Source organism: Hemitrygon akajei, chromosome 7 (assembly GCF_048418815.1).
Source record: "Hemitrygon akajei chromosome 7, sHemAka1.3, whole genome shotgun sequence".
In the NCBI taxonomy this organism is placed as follows: Eukaryota; Metazoa; Chordata; class Chondrichthyes; order Myliobatiformes; family Dasyatidae; genus Hemitrygon; species Hemitrygon akajei.
The window spans coordinates 67,534,971-67,562,105 of NC_133130.1; the positions used below are offsets into that span (position 1 = coordinate 67,534,971).

The 27,135-nt window shown below is 40.4% G+C and overlaps 1 protein-coding gene across 1 annotated transcript in view; it reads left to right on the forward strand.

Annotated features, from left to right (window-relative positions):
- Positions 1–25,167, forward strand: part of LOC140730005 (chitin synthase chs-2-like) — a 42,053-nt gene extending 16,886 nt beyond the window's left edge. Inside the window, exons 8-19 of the mRNA XM_073050163.1 lie at positions 1,932–2,036; positions 2,121–2,262; positions 10,621–10,821; positions 12,617–12,901; positions 14,661–14,840; positions 15,641–15,986; positions 16,856–16,908; positions 18,238–18,293; positions 19,774–19,884; positions 20,601–20,812; positions 23,367–23,458; positions 23,641–25,167. Coding sequence (XP_072906264.1) covers positions 1,932–2,036; positions 2,121–2,262; positions 10,621–10,821; positions 12,617–12,901; positions 14,661–14,840; positions 15,641–15,986; positions 16,856–16,908; positions 18,238–18,293; positions 19,774–19,884; positions 20,601–20,812; positions 23,367–23,458; positions 23,641–23,672 — 1,815 coding nt within the window. The 3' untranslated portion in view covers positions 23,673–25,167. The remainder of the gene's footprint in view (positions 1–1,931; positions 2,037–2,120; positions 2,263–10,620; positions 10,822–12,616; positions 12,902–14,660; positions 14,841–15,640; positions 15,987–16,855; positions 16,909–18,237; positions 18,294–19,773; positions 19,885–20,600; positions 20,813–23,366; positions 23,459–23,640) is intronic.
- Positions 25,168–27,135: the final 1,968 nt, after the last annotated feature.

The following is a 27,135-nucleotide window of genomic DNA, read 5'->3' on the forward strand; positions in this document are numbered from 1 at the left end:
TGGGCTCTGTAACCAGCAGTATATCAGCCAAGCTGTCGACTCCAACCCTACTAAATTTCACTGAGGAGCAAGTTTGTGGAGATACCTGCTGCAGAGCTTCCACCTGGCTTCCAAAGCTGGGGTCTGGCAGAGTGTCCATCACCTGATTGAATTGAGGGGTTTGCTGGGAGAAACTTTGAGAGTACCCATATGAATATTATTCCGAGGGTCTGGCAGAGAGGCACATGCCTAAATGTTTTTTTTCTCATGCTTGCTCTAGTGAAATTCAATGAAAAATGCAGTTGACTACCATATTAAGTATTAGCGTTTAAGCTGGGAAGTTAATATTTCAGCATCAGTATTGGAAATCTAGGACAGAATAACTGATAATCAACTGTTCACTAATTCCCTGAGATATATTCTATCAAAAATATCAACTATGGTACATTTCATCAAAAATTACCAACTGGTTTTGGTATATGATAACTTTCAAATTTGCAACCTGATACCATTGTTTTTCTGAGGTATTCCAGATTAGTGCTGATTCAGAAAACCATTCATGTCATCTAGCTATGTCCTAGGAGCTCCTCAAGTTATTCCAAGGTTTAACTCTGTATTAGCTAATCGTAGTGCAAACTGATATTGATTTGAAAAACAACAATGCCTGACAGCAGAGAATTTTTAAGGTGATGGTTGGATTCAATGGTCTTTGTCCTGCAGATATTTATTCTCTAGCAGTTCTATTCATTTTTTCATGCAAACTTTGCCCTAAGTAATTGCTGATATTGCTGATTTACTCAAGACAAGCCACAGTTATCACCAGAAAATCTTCTGCAGAGTGTTTTCAATCCATGTTTTCACTAGTTATACTCAGTAATGTCTCAATCCATCCATTAGAGCGGAACAGTGGAGAAGGTTCTTCAGGCCTCATATTCCAATTCCATCTAAAGAGACAATTGTTCATTGGCACCCATCTCTAAAAAATCATACCTTAACTTACAAACTGCATGCACAAAGGCTCTCGTAAATCTATGGTTTGGTTGAAAGTAAACATGGATGAAGGCCTGTTAGTGCTACATAGATCTTATGTGCGAAAGACTTTGCACTTTTGGGGGCATGGGCTTGAGGCTAGGTCTTGGAAGGAGAGGATTAAAGGTTATAGGCTTGATCATGGTGTGGGTCTGCTGGGGCCTTCATTTCAGTTCTCATGGGAGTGGGAGGTAACTGGGAGTTTGAGACAAGGAATCTGCTTGGATGAGTGAAGGTTTGAGGGGAGATGAGGGAGACCAGTGGTTGTGGTGGTTGGTATCCATGCTGGTCAAGGGTTTGGGAATGGGAGGATGGGTGGGTGAAAGTCAGGGAGAAGGAGTGCTTTAGTATTGTGAAGGGAAAGCAGTGATATAGCCATACGATCGAAGAATTGTATGGGGATTATTTTAATGAGGTTCCATTCTGACACTGCACTGTGTGGAACAATTTGCTTGAGAATGACTTATCCTGATGGTAGTCACTCAAGTGCCCTGATTTTCCGTGTGATGTTCAGAACTGTGTGTGCCAGGAAGTGAATGGGATGGGTGTCTGAAGTGGAAGTCTCATCCCAATATATCAGGATATGGTCACTTGAATTTTTGGGGTTGTGAAATAACCTGGAAATGGTGATTATTGCATTTTCTTCCATGGTAAATGCATTTTCAAAAGCTTTACCCTGAAGCGAACAGCTTTGAGTTACCAGGCACTGTTATCAGGCTTGGCAGCAGTCTCTGCACTAGCTGAAGACAAGATGATATTACAAAACAGAGTTTCCCTCTGCTGAGGAAGGGCTCTATCTCTGTGTTCATGCCAATTGCATTCTTCATGAGCCTTTCATTTAATGATAGCCAGAGTGGCAGATGATTCATTTTCCTGTTCCAATCTGTCTTTTCCCAAATCTTTAACCAGTATTTTCTGTCCAGGTGATGTGTATGTACTACGTGCTGGGCTGGAGACTGTACAGGAAGCACTTTATATGCCAACATCTACATCCAGAGGATGGAACTATAATTCTTGGAAGGTTGGAGGTGAGTAGGAAGTGAATGACTGGTAGACCTGTTGAGCAGACTGGAGTTTAAATTCCTGATTTAACTAAACTGTCTACTTTACAGACTGAGAAAAAGAACACGTATATTTTAACTCTGGATGGGGACATTGAATTCCAGCCATCTGCTGTAACTCTGCTGATTGACAGACTCAGAAGGTACCCTAAAGTCGGAGCTGCCTGTGGGCGAGTACACCCAGTCGGAATAGGTAGGAGAATCATTAATGTTACTACAAGCTGCCCGGGACCCAAAATGATTACTTTTATTATTTTTCGGGCTTTGGGCTTCACTGCCAAAGCCAGAATTTGTTTCCATTCCTAACTACCCTTGTGAAGGGCACTGTCCTTTGTGAGCCACCTTCTTGAACCTTAGACATTCCTGTTGGTAAAGGTACTCCCACAGGGAGCTTGTAGATGCTTCCATTATTTAGACTTAGCAAGGAAGAAAGAACTGTGAAATATTTCATGTGAGGACAGAATGTTGCAGGAACTCATCAGGACTGAATGAAGGATCTCGGCCTGAAACATCAAGTGTTTAGTTCCCTCCATCAATGCTGCCTGAGCTGCCGAGTTCCTTCTGCATTTTGTGTGCGCTGTTCAAGATTCTCAACATCTACAGAATACCTGGTGTCCCTTTTGCTGGAAATGGCCATTTCTTGGCACCTTTGCAATATAGATGTTACAATTATCAGCCCATGCCTGAGTGTTGTCCAAGTTTTGTTGCAAACAGAATTGAACATTTTGCAGTCACCAGCAATCATCATCATCTCTGCCTTAGGGCATTACCCTGAGGAACTTCAGCAGTTATGCCCTCTGACCGGGTGATTGACATACAACAACCTTGTCCATCTTTCTTTGTGTAAACTGGAGTGTTTGCTTCCCAATACCCATTGAAGATGCTCTCAATCAAATGCTGCTTTGATGTCAAAGATGGTCTGCTACAGAATTCAGCTCTTTGGAGTGAATTTGAACCAAAACTGGCACCTTTCACTTTGCTGATGAACGAGAATGGACTGTCAGAGTGGTAACTGACTCCATTCGGTTTTTCTGTTTTCTGTGAACAGGATTTATCTGGACAATTGTTCACATTGTCACAAGATGCCAGTATTGTAGTTGTTTTGGAAAAGCTTGGCTAGAGGCATAGTTCCTGCATCATAGGTCTTCCATGCTATTGCTCAAGTGTTATTTGATCCCATTGCACATTCTGTAGGCAGTGAGTTAGGTGAGCTAGGTGGCTTGGTGAGAGAGTCAAGAGGAAGAGTGATTTGGCTGTAATTTCTGATGAAATAACGGTAGAAGTTGGAGAACCCCAAAAAGTGCTGTAGCAGCTTGAAGGAGTACTGTCAGGGCCATTCAATGACAGTCTATGCTTTCTCTAGTCCATGATTATGCCTGGAGTGAAAGGACGCGAGCCAGGGAATAGAGGACTGAGGTTGGAAGTGGCATTTTTCTAACTTGCAGTACAGTTAGTTTTTTTGAGGAGATGCTGAAGGACTGAATGGACATGACAGATGTGGTCTTGAGGCTTCTTGGAGAAGATGAGAATGTTGAGGATACCTGTGTAGCATGCCTCAGAGGAACTTGTTAGTGGAGGCTTGGAAAACAGCTGGATTTTTGAAAAGTTGAAATGGCATCACCAAGCATTTGTGGGTGGGTGTTCTGAAAACTGGCTTCCACTCATTTCCACAGTAGTCAATGCAGGATTGAAGATCCCCATCTTTCTTTTTGGCAAAGAAGAATCCTGCCCTGGCCGATGACTAGGATGGGCGATAAGTCATTCATGGCTCACTCTGGAGGAAAGAGGGAGCAAAGATGGCTTTGGGAATGTGTGGTGCCTGGGAGGAGGTTGATCGTGCCTTCCTGTGGTCTGTGAAGCAGTAGGATGCTGGCTTCCATTTCACTGAAGGCTATGGCTAAGTCTTGATATTCCTATGGGAATTTGGTGAGGTTGACGATTTCCTGTTTTCATAGACTTATGGGTGAAGTCAACTGAGGTTGCAGGCAGATGAGTCCCGAACTCAGCAGGGCACTAGATGACCAGGCAAATTGGGGGTCATGGATGGAGAGGCATGAGTAACTCAGGCTGAGAAGAGTGTTGGGTGAATTGCTCAGGAAGAATTAGATGGACTCATGGTGTTTATGTACAAAGGCTGTGTCCCACACAACAAGGGTCATCCGTCAATGGCTGTGATGTTGAAGAGGTGAGAGATAGGTTCAGTAGGGAGTCCAAGCTGTACACACAGTCCAATCCAGAAACCTTTCTGTGCACCAGAACTTCCTGTGCAAGTAGGGCCGGCGAAGTGTGGAGGAGGACAGAGAGGGTGAGATGGGTTATACAGTGGCCATGTGATGCGTTGGTTGTGGTCTGGTCCGCTGTAGGTGCACAAGTTGTTTCTCCACTGATGCTCGTGTGGGGAATGAAGGATGCTCTCCTTAACGGCCTGGGTTCTGGCGACATTGATGATGGTCAGGAAATTCATTCCATAGGACAATTGTCAAAATGGAGAGCCAGAGGCCATTTGAGGTTGGTGAGCATCTCCTGGGTAGACAGCTCATCTTCCAAGTACTCTAAGAGGTTGTGATGGTAATGGGTCAGCAGCACTTCCCCATTCCAGGTGTACGCCACCTCAAGGGATTTTCACAGTGTATTCCGGCATAGAGTATGAGCCTCAGCATAGGATTATGTATCAAATCTACTGCCTCCCTTCCGCTTCCCGGATGGTCGAAAACCTGGAGCACCTCAGTGGCAAAATCTTCCTATTTGTTGCAGGTATTGGTTTTATGTCCCAGGTCAGAGCTCGGCCAGTCAAGAGAGAGATGAGGAAGGTGATCTTGGCCAGGCCTGTAGGGTACAGAGACAGTTGAAATTCGAAGAGTAAAGCACACTGGGACAGGAAGTTGTAGCATTGGGTTGGAGATCCATCAAAGTGTTCAAGCATGGCGACTTGGGACTTGGAGGGAGGAGGCTCACTGGCATGGAGTTGCTGCACCGAGGCAGAGAGCCGGATGAAAGAGGCAGGCAGGTGGGCAATGGTTCCCACTGTTTCCGGATCATGTGTTCATATCAGCGGCAACTTCCATGCTCTGCTGGGTTAATCACTCATCCTGTCATGAACTGTAGAGAAGGACAAACCCAGAAGGAGAGCTGCAGAGATGATTCAGCAGTGAACAATAACTTCAATAATGGACAACTAAACAGCAAGTCTCAAGGGTCCACAAAACAGAAATTAAACACAGCAAGGTAAACTTGAGGCAGGAAGAGTGAAAGCTGGGAGCAATTGTTTGAGGTCAGCTGGTTCAATGAGTGCACAAGGTGTGAGGATGAGAACTCTGGCTAAATAGGCTCAGGTAATGAGTGGCAGGTAAATGCTATTGTCTGCATGGAGACAGGGAGGTGCCTGCATGTGCAGGCTGGGAGGAGTTAATGGGAGCTGGCCTGACATGGCCAGAGTCTCAGAAGCAAAATTAAAGAAAAGCAAACATTTTTTACATTGTGAGCAGCAGTCTGACTAATTAACGTCAAAGAAAATCTCTAAAACAGTCAACGTTTGCAAATGGCATGTTGTTCAGAGTTTCCCCAAATCATTGTCAAGAAGTTTATGAGTTTCCTTGGCAATTAGGCTCTCACTCTGGAAGGTGAATTTTTGTAACTTCTCCTTGAATGCATTGGTATACAGAAAATTAATAATAATTATAATAGTGTACTTTATTGACCCAAATGGGAAATTATTTAAAAATATTCAAAAATGGGTATTGGGATTCTCTTTTGAGGTAGCTAACAAATTATTTTTATGTTGAAACTTTAAGACTAACTATAACTTGAAATGTCCCAGACAATCTCTGAAAATATAAATTATTGAAAAGGGGACACCATGTGTCTCTGACCATAAGACCATAAAACATAAGAACAGAATTAGGACACTAGGCTCACCAAGATTGCTCTGCCATTCGATCATGTCTGATTTACTATCCCTCTCAACCCCACTCTCCTGCCTTCACCCTGACTAACCAAGATCCTATCAACCTCTGCTTTATATATACTCAATGACTTGGCATCCCACAATTGTCCGTGGCAATGAATTCCTAGATTCATCGCCCTCAGGCTAAAGAAATTCCTCCTCATCTCTGTTCTCAATGGACTTCCCTCTATTATGAGACTCTACACTCTGGTCCTAGATTCACCCATTGTAAGAAACATCTTCTTCACATCCACTCTATCTAGGCCTTTCAATATTCAACAGATTTTAATGAGATTCCCTCTCATTCTTCTAAACTCCAGCGGGTACAGACCCAGAACCATCAAATGCTCCTCATACATTAATCCTTTCATTCCCAGAATCATTCATGAAAATCTCCTTTGGCCCCTTCTTCAATGCCACCACAACTTTTCATAGAAAATGGGCCCAAAACTGTTCACAATACTCCAAGTGCACCTTATAAAGCTCTTATATTTTAGTATTCTATATATAAGAGTATATATAAGTATTCTATGCTCTTATATTATAGTATTCTCAAAATGAATGCTAACATTACATTTGCTTTCATTATCATTGACTTTGCTTGCAATTTAACCTTTAGCGAATCCTGCACAAGGAAGCCCAAGTCGCTTTGCACCTCTGATTTTTTAATTTGCTTGCAACTTAGCAAATAGTATGCAGCTTTAATCCTTCTACCAACATGCTTGACCATACAGTTTCCTATACTGAATTTCATTTGTCACTTATTTGCCCATTCTCCCAATAAGTCCAAGTCATTCTGCAGGCTCCCTGCTTCCTCAACACTGACTTCCCTTCCAGCTATCTTTGTATCGTCTGCAAACTTGGTCTCAAAGCCATCAATTCCGTCATCCAAATCATTTACAAGAAACAAAAAAAGAAGTGGTCACAATACTGAATCCTGCAGAACACTACTATTAGAATAGGCCCCCTTTATTCCCACTCTTTGCCTCCTGTCAGACAGCCAATCTTCTATCCATGCTGGAATTTTTCCTGTAATACCATGGGCTCTTGTCTTGTTAAGCAGCAAAATGTGCGACACCTTGTCAAAGGCCTCTGAAAATCCTAGAACACAACATCGACGAACTCTCCTTTGTCTATCCTGCCTGTTACTTTCTCAAAGAATTTCCAACAGATTTGTCAGGTAAAATTTCCTCTTAAGGAAACCATACTGACTTTGGCCTACTTTCTCATTTCCCTCCAAGTACCCTGAAACCTCATTCTTAAACATGGGCTCCCACATCTTCCAAACCACTGAAGTCAGGCTAAATGGCCTGTAATTTCCTTCCATCTGCCTCCTTCCCTTCTTAAAGAATGGAGCGACATTTGCAATTTTCCAGTCCTCTAGAACCATTCCAGAGTCCAGTGATTATTGAAAAATCACTTATAATAACTTCACAATCTCCTCAGGTGCCCCTTTCAGAACCCTACGGTGCAATCCATCTGGTTCAGGTGACTTATCTAACTTCAGACTTTTCTGTTTGCCAAGAACCTTCTCTCTTGTAATAGCAACTCCACTCACTTCTTCCTCTGACACTGTCGAATTTCTGGCATACTGCTAGTATCTTGCACAGTGAAGACCGATGCAAAATACTTGATAAGTTTGTCCCCTATTACTAACTCTCCAGTATCATTTTCTAGTGATCCAATTTCCACTCCTGCCTCTCTTTTACTCTTTATATATTTGAAAAAAAAACCTTTATATCCTCCTTAACATTATTGGCTAGCTACATTCATATTTCATCTTTTCTCTCCTTACGGTTTTTTTTAGTTGACTTCTGTCAGTTTTAAAAAGCTCCCCAATCCTCTAACTTCCCACTAATTTCTTTGCTTTTATGTTGGCTTTCACTTCTCTTGTTAGCCATGGTTTCCTCATCCTCCCCTTAGAATACTTCTTCATCTTTGGGATGTATTTACTGTGTCTCCAGAGTTGCACCTAGAAACTCCAGCTATTGCTGTTCTGCCATTATCTCTGCTAGTGTTCCTTTCCAATCAACTCTGGCCAGGTCCTCTCTCCTGCCTCTGTAGTTCCCTCTACTCCACTGTAATACTGATACATTTGACTTCATCTTCTCCCTCTCAAATTGCAGTGTGAATTTTTTCATATTAAGATCACTGTCTCCTAACGATTCTTTTAACTTAATCTCCCCAATCAAATCTAGTTCATTACAGATAACCCAGTGTAGAATTGACTTTCCCCTAGTGGGTTCGGCCACAAGCTACTCTAAGAAACCATATTGTAGGCATTTTACAGATCTCCTCTCTTGGGATTCAGAACCAACTTGATTTTCCTAATATACCTGCAGAGTAAAATCCCCCATGACTATCATAACAGTGCCCTCAATACATGTTTTTTCTATTTCCCATTGAAATTGATATCTCACATTTTGGCTACTGTTCAGGAGCCAGTAGATAACTTCCGTCAGGGTCTTTTTACCCTTTCAGTTTCTTAAGAGTTTCTTAACTCTTCTGTTCCTATGTCACCTCTCTGAGCTATCCTACCCTCTCTGCCTTCCTGCCTGATCTTTTGATACCAGGAGCATCCTTGAATGTTAAGTTCCCAACTGCAATTTTTGTTCACCCACGACTCAGTGATGCCCACAATGTCATACCTGCCAGTCTCTTAACTGTATAACAAGATCATCTACCATATTCCTGATACTCTCTGTGCAGGACCTCTTCCCCCTTTCTACCTGTGTCATAGGTGTCAATGTGCACCACAAACTCAGGCTTTTCACCCTCCCTTGACAATTTTCTGCTGGCACTCTCTGACATCCTGGACCCTAGCACACCATCCTGGTTTCAAATTTGCATTCACAGAATCTGCTCTCTGACCCCTAATTATCTCCTATCACTATCGCTCAGCCTGTCTTTACCCTTCCCTGCTGAGCGGACACTGTGCCCCTGGCCTGGCTGCTGCTGTTTTGTCCTGATAGATCATTCCCCAAGCCCGCCACAGCAGTATCCAGAATGGTACACTTGTTACTGAGGGGAATGGCCACAGGGGACCCAGCACTGACTGCTTATTCCCCTTTCTTCTGCTGGTACTCACCCATCTTCTATCTGGTGCCTGCACTCTGGGCGTGACCACCTTAATAAAAGTCACAGTCCTGCTGAAGGGTTTCAGCCTGAAATGTCGACTGTACTCTTTTCCATAGATGCTGCCCGGCCTGCTGAGTTCCTCCAGCATTTTGTGTGTGTTGCTCAGATTTCCAGAATCTGCAGATTTTCCCTTGTTTGTGAAAAGTCTCATCTATGAGGTTTTCAGCCTCCCGGGTGGTCCTGAGTATATCTAGCTCTAGCTCCGGATCTTTGACCTTGTCAGTGAGGAGCTAAAGTTGTGTGCACTTCCTGCAGATGCAGTCATCCAGGAGACTGTTTGATACCCTGAAATCCCACAACTCATCGGGGAACCATTCCACTATCTGAACTAGCATCCTGCCTGTTATACCCCTAACCTCCCAGGCTTAAGATCAAATCTCACCTGTTCTTGCCTAAGCATGACCATTCTTACACTGGTCCACTCCCACAATGGCCACTCCCACAATGGCTGCTCTCCTTGTACCTCACTAAATCTTATTGGCCCCTGCCAAGCACCAAAAATCACTATATTTGCAGTGTGCTGAGAAGTTCTGAAAGGCCCCTTTCTTTTTAAACCTCACGCAGCCTTGCCAAATGATGACCTCTTGTGACTATTGCAGCCTGCCGAAAATTTCCAAAAGGCCCTGATCTCTTTTTAAGCCTCGCACAGTCTCACAATCCAAACACTCCTACTGAGGCAAAGAGGGCAGATGCTTTCATGTTTACAGACCATTGGAAAGTTATATTGTTTAAGATACAGATCAGCTATTATCAAAATGAATGTTGGAAAAGCCTTGAGTGGTGAATAGCCTGCTTCTTGTCTCCATTTTGCTTGCTCTCAATGTAACTGTACATTCCGAGTAGATAAACTACACATAAAAGTATCCTTTTAATGATCTTATGGATTTTCAGTTCCTGCATGCCTGAAGGGATAAGTCAGCTGGTAGAAGAGGAAACCCTCAGGTCCACATCCAAGGGTAGGATTTAAGCTGCCACACACCAATCGCCTACCCAGGAGGGTTAAAATTCAGGCCAGTCGTAGAAAAGGCGGAGGAACCAGGAAAGGAGCTGAGCTTATCAGTGTATCACCTGTTCAGCCACTGAAACTGGGTCTGCAATCACAGAACTCCTGAACATTTCCAGTTTTTTCTGTTTTCACTTCAGAGTTAATTACCTGTGGGATTTTACACTTATATTACTGCTGACAGGTTTAGCAAATTTCATCTTCACCATTGAATATTCTAGGACTGTGTTATCAATGTGAGAAAACTATTAAAAAAACAAAGTGGCAGTAAGTTCTTTGAATAAAGGAAACAGGAAATCCCTGTTACAGTTACAGTGCTGATGTCAAAACTGTCACTAGAAATTATAAGGGCACATAAATGTGAAATCCAGTATTCACAGTGAACAACTCTTGTGCAATAAATTAATAAAATTCACACAGAATCTGTATAATTACTGCTTTTACAAAATTATTTTGATATATCCTAGGTCCTATGGTGTGGTACCAGAAGTTTGAATACGCTGTTAGTCACTGGCTCCAGAAGACATCCGAACACGTGTTGGGCTGCGTGCTGTGCAGTCCAGGCTGCTTCAGCTTGTTCAGGGCAGCTGCTCTAATGGATGACAACGTACTGAAAAAATATGCAATGAAGCCCATGACTGCAGTGGAGCACCTCCAGTATGACCAAGGTAAATGTGTACGCTGTGAGTGCAGAGAGTGCAGGAGAGAAGTCAGAAATACTCAGCAGAGCAGGCAAGTCTTCTGTTGAGTGCTTTCAAAGACTTGGAGGTGCACAGCTGGGGGACACAAAGAATAACTATAAACATTGATCCAAAACTCTGGCAAAATTTTTCTAAAGATGGGATACATCAATGGTCAGCTCCACTCTGAAGTGGACATTTTCTCCCAGAGCGGCCTTAGCAACGGCTCCTGCCTTTCCTTCACAGTGCACTTGGGCCAGTTGGTTCTAAACATTGCCTCTGTTGTGAAGGTACTTTTGTGGTAAATACCTCCTGTGTTCCAAGCACACACCTTCCTTAGTGAGGTGCTCAAAACTGCTCCCAGTTGTCCTAGTGGGGTTTAAGTAGAGCAAAGTACAGAATAATTATAGCATGCCTTCAATTGGCTTGCATATCACCCCTTTAGATATATTCTCTAGATTTACCTCAAATATTTGGATTCTTTACTGGGACAAAAGATCTGACCTCATTCTGTCTGCATTTGACTTTGTTTATTACAGTTCCTTTATCAATTGATATCTCTTTGTAACTTAATGCTTCCTTCTACTGTTTATTCAGCCACAATGTGATTTTGCTAAGCTTGAAAATGTGACATTTTATCTCATCACACAAGTTATTCAAAATATTCTCACATTTGAATATCCCTTCAGATTTAGGATGGCACAGCTTGTTGAGCCATTGCCGCACAGTGCCAGAGACCCAGGTTCAGTGCTGTCTATGTGGAGTTTGCACATTCTCCTTTGACCACATGGGGTTACCCCAACTGCTCTAGAATCCTCACACATCCCAAAAACACACAGACATGTAGTTCACTTGTGTTCAGGTGAGTATTAGATTCCAGAGAAAGGTGATGAGAATGTGTGGAGAATAAAACATGGGATCAGTGTAGGATTAGAGTCAGTGGCTGTGTGATGGTCAGCACGGACTCGATGGATCAAAGGTCCTCCTTCTGTTCTGTATCTTTCTATGACTTTATGACAATTATTATCCATCTGCCTTGTGTCTGTCTGTCAATTTCCAAACCTGTCAATGATTAGCTACCAGTTAACTTTGTTAACCACCTGTTTGTGATGGTTATAAAGTTCCTCTGCAACTTCACATAAAGAACACCCGCAGGAGCAATTCTCTATCTCTCCTCATTCTGACCTCGGCCTCCCAGCTGGATTAAACAACAGAAGCCCAGCTGACCATTTCACACAGTTTTCAAGAGCAGCTGTTGCCATTGGTTCTACTTTTTGCTGTTTAGACCATAAGACCCTAAGAGATATGGGCAGATATGGCCATTCAGCCCATCAAGTCTGCTCCACCTTTCCATCATGGCTGAATTTTATCCCTCTCAACCCCATTCTCATTCCTTCTTCCTGTAATCTTTGATTCCCTTACTAATCAAGAAGCTAATAAACTCTACTTTAAGTATACCCAAAGACTTGGCTTTTGTAGTAATGACTCACCATCCTCTGGCTAAAGAAATTCTTCCTCATCTCTCTTCTAAAGGGATGTCCTTCTATTCTGAGACTGTGGCCTTTGGTGCTTGACTCCCCCACTATAGAAAACATGCTCTCCCTGTTCGCTATATCCCGGCTTTCAATATTTGGGAGATTTCAATGAGATCCCCCCTCTTTCTTCTAAACTCCAGTGAGTACAGGTCCCGAAGTATCAAGTGTTTACAGTTCCTCCAAAACTGCTCTCCAGTTCTTTCCTTGTTCCGTATCATTATAAAGTGATGTCGAAATGTGCTCTGCAGGTGAAGACCGGTGGCTTTGCCTCCTGTTACTGCAGCAGGGCTGGCGAATCGAGTACTGCGGAGCTTCCGACTCATACACCAACGCCCCTCAAGAATTCAAGGAGTTCTTCAACCAACGGCGACGCTGGGACCCGTCAAAAATCGCAAATATCATTGAGCTGCTGGGTAATGGATTTGAAACTTCAAGGAAAAACCCATCTGTTTCAAGACCATTTCTTCTCTACCAGATCCTGTACTTGATGGCAACTCTAGTGGGGCCATCCACCGTCTGTTTCCTTATTGCAGGTAAAATGAAATAAACGATTGCAGTTTGTTTTGCTCTGTTACACCACTCCAATAACACATGCTTCACTAGGCCTCTGAAGGAACAAGCACATCAGTTTAGGAAGCCCTGGGTCTCAGTCTTGATCCGTGCTGTGGGAGCTCACTGGATTGCCAGGGCAGCTGGGTAAAACACAGAACCTTTAACTTTGGAATGAAACAGTGCCTAAGTGTTTCATCAATGACACGTGATCCAGAGTTTAAATTTATTTTTGGTTAATGGTGTTAAATGGCTCCTGTGGATTCTGTGGGCTGGAGTTGAGTATAACTTCTTTCGCACTCTGTCTTTCTGCACTAACAACTGCAGACACAATTTGCTCCATCTTCCCCAGAAATCTGCACCACATCTCTAGTTTGAGTTTATTATGGTCTAATTAATAGAGGTGCAATTTTTCTCAAGAACCCCATTAGAATGGCAGAAGCAGATGTGGGAATAACTCAGAAGATTTCAGCCAGTATCCTCATTTGGAACAGTATCCAAGTTCCTACTGAATCCCACTCATCCTTAAAATTAGAAACAGTCAGTTCCTTTACAAATATAGAAATACAAAGGTGGCCCAATAGATCACATGGTATCTTTTTACATATAACATTTGCCCTACAATAGGAGGTGATACAACCTTATATCCGATGAACCACTTTGTGCTCAATGATATTTAACATGAGAATAAACCATACAAAACCTGCTCAAGTCCCCAGATGAATATATCATATTGCAAGGTGAGTTGGGTGCCTGGATTAAGTTTCTTTTTAATGCTTTGTGCATATTATCTACAGGCTCTCTGACTGCACATTTCTCCGAGTGTGAAATTCCAGTTTCTGAGTTTTGGATCAAATGTGATATGAAAACTCAGGTGTGTCAAAACATACCGACAGTCAGTGATAAAATTTAATGGTAGATGATTTTATTTAACAAAGCAGCAATAAATTGCACTAATATGCCTGGGAGGTGAAGGAAGAAACCATACAGTTGGAATGGGAGTGTGATGTTTTGAAAAGCTGACAAAACAGCTTAGTTTCTGTAGCCAGTGGTATACAACACTTCAACATTAACCTAGAATAAAGCTGCCCCTAGTGCTCTTTCGGTGCTCACTGGTGTTGGCCATGGGTCCTATGGATATTGAGCGCTCAAAAACAATGCTAGAAATGAGCAGGCCAAGTCACCAATCAGTGGGAATAATCCTTGTTGACAGTGCACTAGGGTTAATTAAATGCATCAACTTTAATTCATAATTGAATATTTTACTGAGAGCAAAATAAAGATTGGAGAATACTTAATGGATTAACATATAGACTAAATTGCCAGCAAGCTTTATAAACAAGATATAAAATTATTTTGATTTACGGAAAGAAAATTCAAGATGTATTCAATCAACTATTTAGGATCAGGGAGATTGGTAGATAGTGATTCTGGTTTTCAAAGACAATTAAAACTCATCAAAATCTCAAACAGCAAAGTATAACTTTTTCAGGTTTTCTTTGCAACGTTAATGGTTTGCAAGCACCTGAAGTCTTTGTCAGGCCATTAACCTCTGAAGAATACTCTGCAAAGTATACATGATGTGTAGGAACAGGAATCACTGAGGGCATCTTCAAAGATTTCCACTTTAAATCACACTTGTGCACACATCACAGATCTGTTGAGGTCATTGGCATTCTATGAAAATGCTGCAGAGGAATTTTCTCCCAGCTCTTTGGCAATAATTCTTTTTTAAATTTGCAGCTGCTCTGTCCTTCTTCAGCGGCTGGGATTATAACAGGTGCTTGATCATTTCAGTCATCCCTCCAATAATTTACCTAATTGTCTGCTACACGACAACTCCCAATACTCAGATCAGAGTGGCTGCATTCTTTACCGCTGTTTATACCCTTGCCATGATTGGTGGAGTTCTTGCTGCATTTGGTAAGTATTGCTTCTGAACTTTATGTCTATGTATTACTTTCATTTTCATGAGAGTGTTATGTTTCTTCAGATAGCAGGATAAGGATCTCAACACTTAACAGGGAAGGCAGAAGTGAAAAGAGAGGGAAAACTTGTTAACAGCAGAATTTTATACAGCATTCATCTTTTGTCAGTAGCTTCAGTTCAATTCCAAGATGCTGTTTGCTTTATTAGGATGAGTCAGCGAATACTTTTTTGATGATGGCATAGTCAATTGACTACATATTTAAACACAATTTGCATTTGTGAAGTTGAAGGTAATCAGAAAAGATCGCTAGTGCAATTTGAGTTATGAAGTTTGACAATGGAATATTGCCTCAGGAAAAGGAGAGAGAAAGTAGCAAGACCAGTATTGTAGCATCAAATTGGCTGCTTTATCGGTATTTCCCTCTCCAAGGTGAAACAACTGGAAGAGTCAATATAAATCTGTAGCAGACGTTCCTAAGCTTTTTTATGTCATGGACCCCTACCATTAGCCAAGGATGCCAGTTTGGCAACCCTGATCTACAGAAAGGATTGAATGATCCCTCTGTGGTACATTATTTTTACAAGCACTTAGCCATGCAATAAATCTACTAATTTTTGTGGGCAGTAATTTTACTTGAATTGTAGAAATCAAGGAAGCAAAATACTGTAAATGTGTGCAGTGTTGAAGCAAGAGTAAAGTCCATTCAGATTATGAAGGGCTGGCCCCTAATTACAGAGTGTTTGACGTTGTAGATATAATTAGTGATAAAATTATCTGTTTCGTTTTTTTGTAGGCATGATAATCAGTGACGGAACATTCGTGTCACCAATTGGTATTTTCATTACTTCTCTTGTACTGCTTTATTTCGTCAGTGCACTGTTGCACCCAACTGAAACATCCCTCGTTATATATGGCTTCCTCTATCTCCTTTGCATTCCTGCGGCGTCAATGCTGCAACCAATTTATTCATTGGCAAACTTGCACGTCACATCTTGGGGAACCAGAGAGAAGAAACCAAAGCAGCAAAATGGAAGTTCACAGAATGATCAGCACCTGAGATACCAAAGAGGTCGCTGGCACTTTGAATGTACAATCCGTTGTCAAAAAGCTCAGCATCCCACCAAAGGAACATTTGAAAAGTAATTATCATGGTGTGCAAATTGACTTCTGTATCAAAAATGAGACAAGACTGTTTGGAGACAATGTAGGAGTAGTGAGGTGTTTTGCATCCATTGTCTTAGTGCTCTTATTAAGTTCTAGGTGGCAAACCCAAATACATGGCAGTCTATATACTTTCCAGCATATCTTCACATATCTGCCGTGCTTCAATATTATTTAGTTCTCTTTTACTTTGAAAATCTGTCACTAGTTGTTCTGAAATCCTCATTATTATCTCAGATTTTTCAGGGGTCCCACTGCCTATCCTTTCTGACATCATCTAAGGCTAAGGTGACAGCCTCACCAGAAGAAATATACCCTTTCCCTTGAGCCTGTAAATCCTTTTATCACCTTAATTGGACCACACTTTAATTTTTAATTTGTTAAAATAAATCAATTCTAGTTAATGCAATATATCTCTATCCCCAGCCTCGATTCTGTAGGAAACACACTCTAAGGCCAATATAAGGAAACACACTCTAAGGCCAATATATCCTTCCCTTAATACGGCACCCAGAATTGATAGAAGTATTCCATACATATTATAATTAAATCTTTATAAAACTGCACAACTTTAATGCATTCCCTTTGATAAAAAGCTTAATATTCTGCTAGTATTTGAAATTATTCTAGCATCACTTGAACAGATATGGCATTAACCTCAACCATCTCTCTTCTATTTCAAAAGCATATTGATTTGAATAAAATAACAGCTCTTTCAAAATGTAAGGACAAGGATGTTCTAATAATTAAAATAATATTCCAGTCCTTAAAAATGGGAGTGTAGGTTTTCTATTTTCCAGACTAGACATGGTCTCTGATTAAGTAACTTGTTCTATTATTTCCCAAGGATAAATGAAACAGATGAAGTCACAGAGAAGCTGGAATCACCAGTAGAAAACTGTGAGTATGCAGGACTTTGAGATTTGAAGTGTTTTATCTGTCTAAACCTCACACCCAATACAACTGCGTTTACACTGAAACATCTTTAGTGGTCAGAAAATAGGCACGTGGAACATTTTAGACTAATTTAAAGGACATTGGGGGAAATGGACCATGAAGTATTTGGATCCTTGTAAAATCCCAAGAAGTTCAGAGAGGATATGTTTAAAGGAGGAAATTTCCAATCTCTACTTTGTCTGAGTCATTTAAAATATATTTAGAGAGGCACTGTGTGTAGAAGGATATAGGATACAGATGAATGGGATTAGTGTTGATAAGCAAAAAGATTGGAAGGAGGTAGGGTGCTGAACAGCCCATTTCCGTACAGTGTAACTCTATGATGCCATGGCTCTATGTTTTAAGGAAATTGGGCAACATTGGAGAAATAAAGTGTCATATAAAATCCCTAACTTCCTGTGGATAAAGTAATCAGCAATTTAATGCAAATGTAATATCATGAAACTCCTGAGTAATGGTAAGTTGCCTTTTTATAAAGGTACAAGCAGACTACAAATTTCACAAAAAAGTGATTCCTAATCCCTAAGGAGTTATTTCCTATCAAAAGTTACTCCATGATTTACATATCAATAATAATGTCCACAATAAATATATCATTAATCCAGCAGCAAATGTTTATACATTAAGGAATTGCAGGGAATTGGGGTCTGTCAGAAAAATGGTACTAAAGTAAATGGTGAGTTGTCATCTTATGGAATGTCAGAGCAAATGCAGAGGGATTGAGTGATGACTCCTATTCTTCTTTCTTATGTTCTGACTGTATTTTCGGTGGGGTGTGAGTATAACTGTTGGTGTAATTCTGAACTGTACTGACAGCAGAGAGAATTGACTGCAAAGGACTTCATCAGTTTAGAAGCTGTGGAGTATAGGTACTATCTGAACTATTAGAAACATAGAAAACCTACAGCACAATACAGGTTCTTCGGCCCACAAAGCTGTGCTGAACATTCCTTACTTTAGACATTAGCTAGGGTTACCCACAGCCCTCTATTTTTCTGAGCTCCATGTACCTGTCCAGGAGTCTCTTAAAAGACCCTATCGTATCCGCCTTTACCACCGACACTGGCAGCCCATTCCACGCACTCACCACTCTCTGCGTAAAAAAACTTAACCCTGACATCTCCTCTGTACCTATTTCCAAGCACCTTAAAACTGTGCCCTCTCATGTTAGCCATTTCAGCCCTGGGAAAAAGCCTCTGACTATCCACACAATCAATGCCTCTCATCATCTTTTACACTTTACACATTGTATAATGTGTTTGTATTTTCTAGGTTGGCTCTCTGAGTTGAAAAAGACAACACTCTTTACTGAAGATTCCCTGGAAGAAGTAAGATTACATATGTGTAACTCTAAGCTGTCATTAATTATTAAGCAGTGAATTGTACTCTAGCCTGAACTAGAATTTCCTTTCACACTTGGGCACAAAATACTGCTGGGATCAGTGCACAGAGGAAACCTGACAGGCAGGACGCACATATCTGTGTCAGAACAGCCCCTGATTTTACTTACATTTCACTAAAGGATGAAGCACTTGGTGGACTTCATTATTGCTGTGTCATCCTGATAGCCTGGTGTTCCTCTTCATGCCACATGCAAGGAATGGTTTATGCTCAACGCACCATTTGGCTAGAACCAAGTTACCAAACTGACAGTATCATAGAAATGGTGCTACATTTTCCTGATCAAAGGAAGCTCCTTTAGGAATGCCATGGTGGTTGTCAGCTTGCCTGATTGAAAGGTTGAAAGATCTCCAGGGCAGGTCAGGAAATCGGAAGAACAATCTTTCATGTAATTCCCTTGTTTTGGCTGGTATTTTATCTGCTGTTTGTGGTACTGTGACATCATCAAATGTAGCTCCACACTCCTGATCTGATGAAGACAATTCTGCTTAATGGGAACAACATCTAGGCAGTCATGTCTTATTTCAGATTTACTGTGATCTTATTTCAACTGATTTTTGTAGGACACCAGCTCGATATTATCATGGGTATTACTTTGCAATGTTCTGCAGTCCGTACAGAGGTATCTGGCTTAGCACCCAGGATGCGTTGCCAAAAATGAGTGTGCTCATGGAATCTGAAGTTATTATATTGTTATTTATAGAAAGATGCATTTCTACCATTCCAGAAACATGGCATGAATCCAGCAATGAATGTGCACAGGCTGGTGATGGGTGGAACATGAAGAATATTTGGTGCAGGGTGAAAATTACACTTGGTAACAAAACAAGGGACAACAGCAAACATACAAGAAAATGGAAATTAACTAGTTAATAAGAAATGGATACAAACATTAGACTGATCAAAATTACTGTAATTAAATCTCATACTCATACACAAGAGATGGGTTCTAAATTGTAATTATACTAAAGGATCCAGACAATTGGATTCACAACTGATGTTTGTGGGAAATGTGCTCAGCTTAGAAGGGAAAGGAAGGAGGAATTTGATTCAGCCTAGGCCCATTGCACCAAATGGCCAGAAGGTGAAATGGACTGAGCTGTGATTATAGTACTTGGACTGCAAATGGTGCTGAATGAGTTGCTGTGAGCAGAGGAATGGATTTAAGTTGACACTAATTAACTCAAAATCTTACTCTTTTATTTGTAATCCAATTTTCGACTGATTTCAGATACCAATGTGTATTTCTAAAACACTTGAAAATCTTCACAACTGGAGTCAATCTGGAAAACATAAATGGTGTTCTTATACAAACACTTTAGTGAATCAGTTACTCGTTGATGTCAAATATGTTCTGTGACTCAGTACCAAGGGAGGTTATTTTAATACATTTTCTTCTTATTTTAGGATGAATCCTTATTTTGGAGTAAACTGATACAGGTGTATCTGAAGCCCCTCTCTGAAGATAAATATTATTTGAAAACAATCAAGAGGGAACTTCTGACTCTCAGGAATAAGGTTGGTTAAACAGTCTTTTCTCTTTGCTACTCAGAGAGGTGCAGGAAGGTGTTGGTGGAAGTTATACTTTTTTTATATTTAGCAACCTCTTGAACCTACTGTGGTGATAAGGAATAATTTTCTCGTGAAGGCACATTATCATACAGTATATAAAGTTTCTGAGTGATGTACATCGACCCTAAAACGTCCACCAAACAACTGTGCGATTTTCCTGCTGTTTAAGAAATGTTATTTTGGGGAATATGCTTTCTAAACATGCACATCTTATTTTGTTAAAGCAACCAAATTGACTTAAACTGGCTATTTAAAAATAATAATTTGAATGAAATCAATTGTTTCCATAATTTTTTGTTGTTCTTAAGGTCTGATATTTGTGGATATTCATGCATTTTGTATCTGTGTCTATTCATCAAGTGGCAACTGTCGAAGCAATTACATTCAGAGGGTCCTGTATTTCATAGAGCCTTGAGCTTACATTAAATGTCTGAAAGATTAGGAAACAGCAGCAAGTAAACACCTTGCTCTACACAGAGGAGCTTAGTCTTATGTCTTCCAGTTAAACTTTCTCAGATATCCACCTTGGTCCAAAAATTGCATAACAACTTTGGATAACAAAAATATACAAATGCCCTAAAATACTAGATTGCCTGATTCCATTTCCTTTGTTGCTTGGATTTATTCTGTTAATGTTATTTTTTCCATTCCATTTTCACCAGGCTCTCTTCCTGTATTTGATGATTAATTTGTTATGGTTAGTAGGATCATTTCTCCTACAATTAGTTACTGATGGAATCATCAGCCCAAAACTCGCACACAATGGAACTGTTGTGAAGAACGAATATCTCAAAATACAACCACTGACGTTCGTCTTTCTCGCCATCTTTGCATTTGTAATCTTTATACAGTTTTTGGCGATGCTGTACCACAGGTAGGTAACGCAGTAACCAGCAGAATGTAGGTCTTTTTCACCTTTCATTTATTCACAGAAAAGAGGTACTGAGCGCTCTTAAAGAATAAACCCAATGAGTCCCGGGGGGGGGGGGGGGGGAAGTGGTTACAATAGCCCTATCTTCAAATTACCACACGTAGATCTTGTTTTTTTAAGGAGCTTTTAAACTAGTAGCAGAAGGCTGGACAGTAGGCCAACAAGTGATTGAAGGGAAGACACAGATTAGGTCAAGGTTAAATGGAAGGATAGACAGAATCAAATTAACAAATGTGGTGGGCTAATGGGTCAAAGTTTATTTATTTCAATGCAAGGAGCTTTTGGATAAAGAAAATGAGCTTACAAACGAGTCTGGATTAATACATGGCAATATCATATTTTAACCACTACAGAGAGTTGGTTGAGAGAAAGGTAGTTCTAGCAGCTCAAGTCCTAGGATTCAGATGTTTCCGGTGCAACAGAGAGGGATGTAAAAGAGGTGAGGGACTTCGTTATTGATCAAGGAGAATGTCACTGTAATGTACGGATCTATTTATTTTAGAGCAATGACCACCCCTCCCCCATATAGCATTATGTACTGATCTGTTGTCTGCATGTGTGTGTGTGCATGTGTGTGTGCGTGTGTGTGTGTACACCAGTTAAAGCCATCTCCCACAGCTATGCTTTTACTTAATTGATACGTCATTGTGCACAGACACAACAGTCACAGAAGCACTGAACGAGCATTCCTTGTAGGGCCCTTCCTCTGAGATAACTTGGCTAGCGCTCATCTTATTATGGAATAGGAAAGGTGCATTCATTATGGTGAGATTATAAACTGTAAACTACTGCAACCTCACACCAGCCAGTGGGAGATGGAGGAACAGTTATGCAGGTAGATTATGGAAAGATGTAATACAAACATGTATTTGTAATTGTTGACATCAATTTCCCCAAATTTGATTGAGACTCCACTAGTGCCAGAAACTAACGTGGGGCAGAACAAGTTAAGTGCTTCCAACAGCATTTCTTGACATAGTGCACAGATAATCCAGCCATGGAAGGAGCCACATTAGACCTTGTAGTGGGAAATGGATAAAAATGAAATTGAAACCTGGCTCAAAGTAGTAAATTGGGAAAAAGCTAATTACAAAAATATTAGACAGGAGTACACTGATCATAGGTAATACTGATGTCACAACTTGTCTGGGCTCTGCACATCTACTTCCATTGAAGGCGTGGAGGACTCGGCCAGACTCTGTGTTATCGCTCAGTGACCTTGCGGAGTGAGAGTGCTGTGCCTGCAAGGGAGAGGGTTTTGCTATACCCACTCCTCCATCTGCCTCACAACACTTAGTGCTGTTCTGATTCCTTACCTCTGCTCAGTCCTGTCTTTGTCTTTGGGATATTCAAGAAAATTCTTCAAACCAAATGCTCCCTTTCCATAGGCAGATCCTACTGAGAGGAGAGCACAGTATCTAATTTCTGTAAATGATCTGAACTGGATTTTAGCTCACTTTGGCACAATTGGAGGGTTGTTAGCTAGTATAGACTCTAATATATGAAAGAGTTTAATGAATTACATCAAGATCCTTCCACCCATTCTAGAATTATAGACGTTATGAAGGCAAGTCTCCAACAATTCTGGTAGATAATCCTGAGGAAACTGCATCTCCCAGAGTGGTGACACGGTGGGACTCAGTATCACATTGTGCAGATATTTTAAGGAGAAGCTAAATAAATACATGAAGGAAAAAGGGAAAAGCTGATTGGAAGGACGCTCATGTGGATTGTTACATATCAAATCCAGTGGTCTAATGACTAGCTTCCTGCTGCTGACTCTGAGAACTGATCTCAGCCAGGACAACAGATGAAGAGCTGCAGTTGTGAGGGAAATGCCTGGCCAGTGTTCAAATTCGTAATCACCTCTTCAACTAATTAAAATAATTTGTTTACATAAGAGTGTTAATACTTCTTCCCGTTCTTAGGTTTTCCCTTGGGATGAGAGTGACTAACTTCCAGTCTAGCTTTCTGGGTTTCACATTTGCTGATGGGTGGTGGGGACCTACAAAGTACCCAAGACATCTTTAGGGAGCGGTGTCTCAGAAAGGCAGCATCCATTATTAAGGACCTCCAGCACCCAGGGCGTGACCTTTTCTCACTGTTACCATCAGGTAGGAGGTAGAGAAGCCTGAAGGCACACACTCAGCCATTCAGGAACAGCTTCTTCCCCTCTGCCATCCGATTCCTAAATAGCCATTGAACCCATGAAACACGACCTCACTTTTTAAAAATATATATTATTTCTGTTTTTGCACTACTTTAATCTATTCAATATGCATATATATACTTACTGTAACTGGTGTACTTGTTTATTTATTTATTTATTTTTCTTTCTATATTATGTATTGCATTGAACTGCTGCTACTAAGTTAACAAATTTCATGACACATACAAGTGATAATAAACCTGATGCTGATTCTGAAATGCTGCACACAATGCTATCTAAAAATCTAAAATTGTACCCATTATTACAATAATTTCCATTTAATTCCAGAGTCTATACCTTCATCCATTGGCTATCACACAGTTCAACAAATGCATCTCAATCACACAACAAAGAGATTCTGACTAAAGCTATGGAAGACGGTAAGGCATTTACACATTTACTGTGATTCATAATCCTCTTTACAATTGTTCAAAAAAAGACTAAATATATTTCAGGGTAGTAGTTGGTAGACACATTTTAGAGATTGGGCTGTTTCACATGTGTCTTTGAAACAAACATCGCAAGCACAATCTAAAAATTGTTTAAAATATTTTCTCCACAGTGAAGAAACAACAACCAAAAGAATGCTACTGAACCCAAACAAGAACACTTTTAGGAAACTGTTTACACTTCTGATCAGATCAATTTAGGTCAACATTTGGTATCATCTGGAAGACCAATCAAAGCACCAATCCAGAGAAGCATTGCTATAAAGCAGATCCATGCAAATAATGAAAACACAACTAAAATTAAGCACTGAACATGGCAGAGTACCCAAGTCAATAATGAAAAACAACTTTGATAATTACTGACTCATAAATGGAAGCTTCATTAATAGTGCATTCCTCTTATAGTGGACAGATTCACTACACTGTTTGCCTTAGTTGTATCAGTGCCGGGTACAGCTCAGGAAGTCTGTCAATAACAGAAGCAAGGAAGAGCTTCTTGTGGTTCTGAGAAACATTGACACTGGTTCTGTTACTGATTTTTAAAAAATGAACTGTCAAGTCAAAGAGCAGGTTCATTACAAGTAGTTAATTTATTTCCTGTTTCTTTCTGTTTTCTATTAAGCATCGTAGTAACAGTTCAAAGTGAGCACCTTGCTGATTAGAAGAAATAAAGGATTTTTCAACTTGTTTAATTTAGGAAATGTATTCATGAACTGTTGCAATAAGGAGATTCCATAGTGTATATTCCCACTTGTGCCAGATGGATGATTGAGAAAATTCATTAAGCAGATACTGTATGTCTTTCCAAACAATGTAAAAAACTGAGCAACAAGATCAAACCAGCTAACTATTCAAGACTTTCATTATTATTATACAAGATCTAAATTTGCCACCACTTTTATCTAACAACTTTTTGCCATTTCCAGCTGTGTTTGGAGGAAGGGGAAGGAGGGTACTGGGAGGCTTACATAAATGTTTACAAGACTGACAATACTGCTTGACATTCTTTTCCACTTAAGTCCATTTTCTTTCCATTGAAGTAACATGGCCTTCATTTCTCTCTGACTAGATTTTCTTTGAAAACCTTGGCCTCTTGTGCAACCTCCACCGGTATTGACTGTTTCAATCTTTGTTAGGACTCCAAAGTTTAGAATTCCCTCACCTCTCTCCTCCTTTAATACCTTTCTAAATCACAATAACAACATTGCTAAAGAATGCTACAGAAACAACTTTTTCTCTTTTTGGGTTTATTGTTTTCTGAAGCATCTTAGAATATTTCCTTCATTGAAGAATGTTGCAGTTACCTCTAGAATGCATCAATTCACTCTCCACCAATGTAGTCCAGTCCAACTTAATCCAGTCCAGGTCCTTTAGCCTATCTCTTTTCTGCCTCAGTACATAAGTCTTTGTGATGGTGCACTTTGATTTATTTGACTATGTTAACCATTTAAATGTAAGCTCTGGTTAAGCTCTCCAGTCCTTAAGAATTCATTCTGCAGTTGACTGTAAGCAAAGCTATAACACTGTAACATCCAACTAGTGCAGAGTTCCCAGTGTTGGAATTTAACATGTTGCAGAAGCGTAAAAATAATTAGTATGAAACTAGTGCGTTACTGTTCTTTATTACAAAATGCTCATGGGTACGCTAAATTGTTGTAATAAATACTTATAGTATTGTTACGTTTCATAGATATAATTGATAAGTTTAGAGACTTATAGTTTGTAACTATATTTGATGTAATAATTCTTCCAAAAATTTTAAATAAAATTATATAACCATATAACAATTACAGCACGGAAACAGGCCATCTTGGCCCTTCTAGTCCGTGCCGAATGCTTACCCTCACCTAGTCCCACCGACCTGCACTCAGCCCATAACCCTCCATTCTTTTCCTGTCCATATACCTATCCAATTTTACTTCAAATGACAATATCGAACCTGCCTTTACTACTTCTACTGGAAGCTCATTCCACACAGCTACTACTCTGAGTAAAAAAGTTCCCCCTCTTGTTGCCCCTAAACTTTTGCCCCCTATCTCTCAACTCGTGTCCTCTTATTTGAATCTCCCCTACTCTCAATGGAAAAAACCTATCCACATCTATCTATCCCCCTCAATTTTAAATACCTCTATCAAGTCCTCCCTCAAACTTCTACGCTCCAAAGAATAAAAACCTAACTTGTTCAACCTTTCTCTGTAACTTAGGTGCTGAAACCCAGGTAACATTCTACTAAAACTTCTCTGTACTCTCCCTATTTTGTTGACATCTTTCCTATAATTTGGTGACCAGAACTGTACACAATACTCCAAATTTGGCCTTACCAATGCCTTGTACAATTTTAACATTACATCCCAACTCCTATACTCAATGCTCTGATTTATAAAGGCCAGCATACCAAAAACTTTCTTCACCACCCTATCCACATGAGATTCCACCTTCAGGGAACTATGCACCATTATTCCTAGATCACTCTGTTCTATAGCATTCTTCAATGCCCTACCATTAACCATGTATGTCCTATTTTGATTAGTCCTACCAAAACGTAGCACCTCAGCATTAAACTCCATCTGCCATCTTTCAGCCCACTCTTCTAACTGGCCTAAATCTCTCTGCAAGCTTTGAAAACCTACTTCATTATCCATAATGCCACCTATCTTAGTATCATCTGTATACTTACTAATTCAATTTACCACCCCATCATCCAGATCATTAATGTATATGACAAACAACATTTGACCCAGTACAGATCCCTGAGGCACACCACTAGTCACCAGCCTCCAAACTGACAAACAGTTATCCACCACTACTCTCTGGTATCTCCCATCCAGCCACTGTTGAATCCATTTTACTACTTCGATATTAATACCTAACAATTGAACCTTCCCAACTAACCTTCCATGCGGAACTTTGTCAAAGGCCTTACTGAAGTCCATATAGACAACATCCACTGCTTTACCCTCATCAACTTTCCTAGTATCCTCTTCAAAAAAATTCAATAAGATTTGTCAAACGTGACCTTCCGCGCACAAATCCATGTTGACTGTTCCTAATCAGACCCTGTCTATCCAGGTAATTATATATACCATCTCTAAGAATACTTTCCATTAATTTACCCACCACTGACGTCACACTTACAGGCCTATATTTGCTAGGATTACTCTTAGAACCCTTTTTAAACAATGGAACCACATGAGCAATACGCCAATCCTCCAGCACCATCCCCATCTCTAATGACATTTGAAATATTTCTGTCAGAGCCCCTGCTATTTCTACACTAACTTCTCTCAAGGTCCTAGGGAATATCCTGTCAGGAGCCGGAGTTTTATCCACTTTTATATTCCTTAAAAGCACCAGCACTTCCTCCTCTTTAATCGTCATAGTTTCCATAACTTCCCTACTTGTTTCTCCTTACCTTACACAATTCAATATCCTTCTCCTTAGTGAATACCAAAGAAAAGAAATTGTTCAATATTTCTCCCATCTCTTTTGGCTCCACACATAGCTTCTAAGGGACCAATTTTATCCCTCACTATCCTTTTGCTATTAATATAACTGTAGAAACCCTTTGGATTTATTTTCACCTTACTTGCCAAAGCAACCTCGTATCT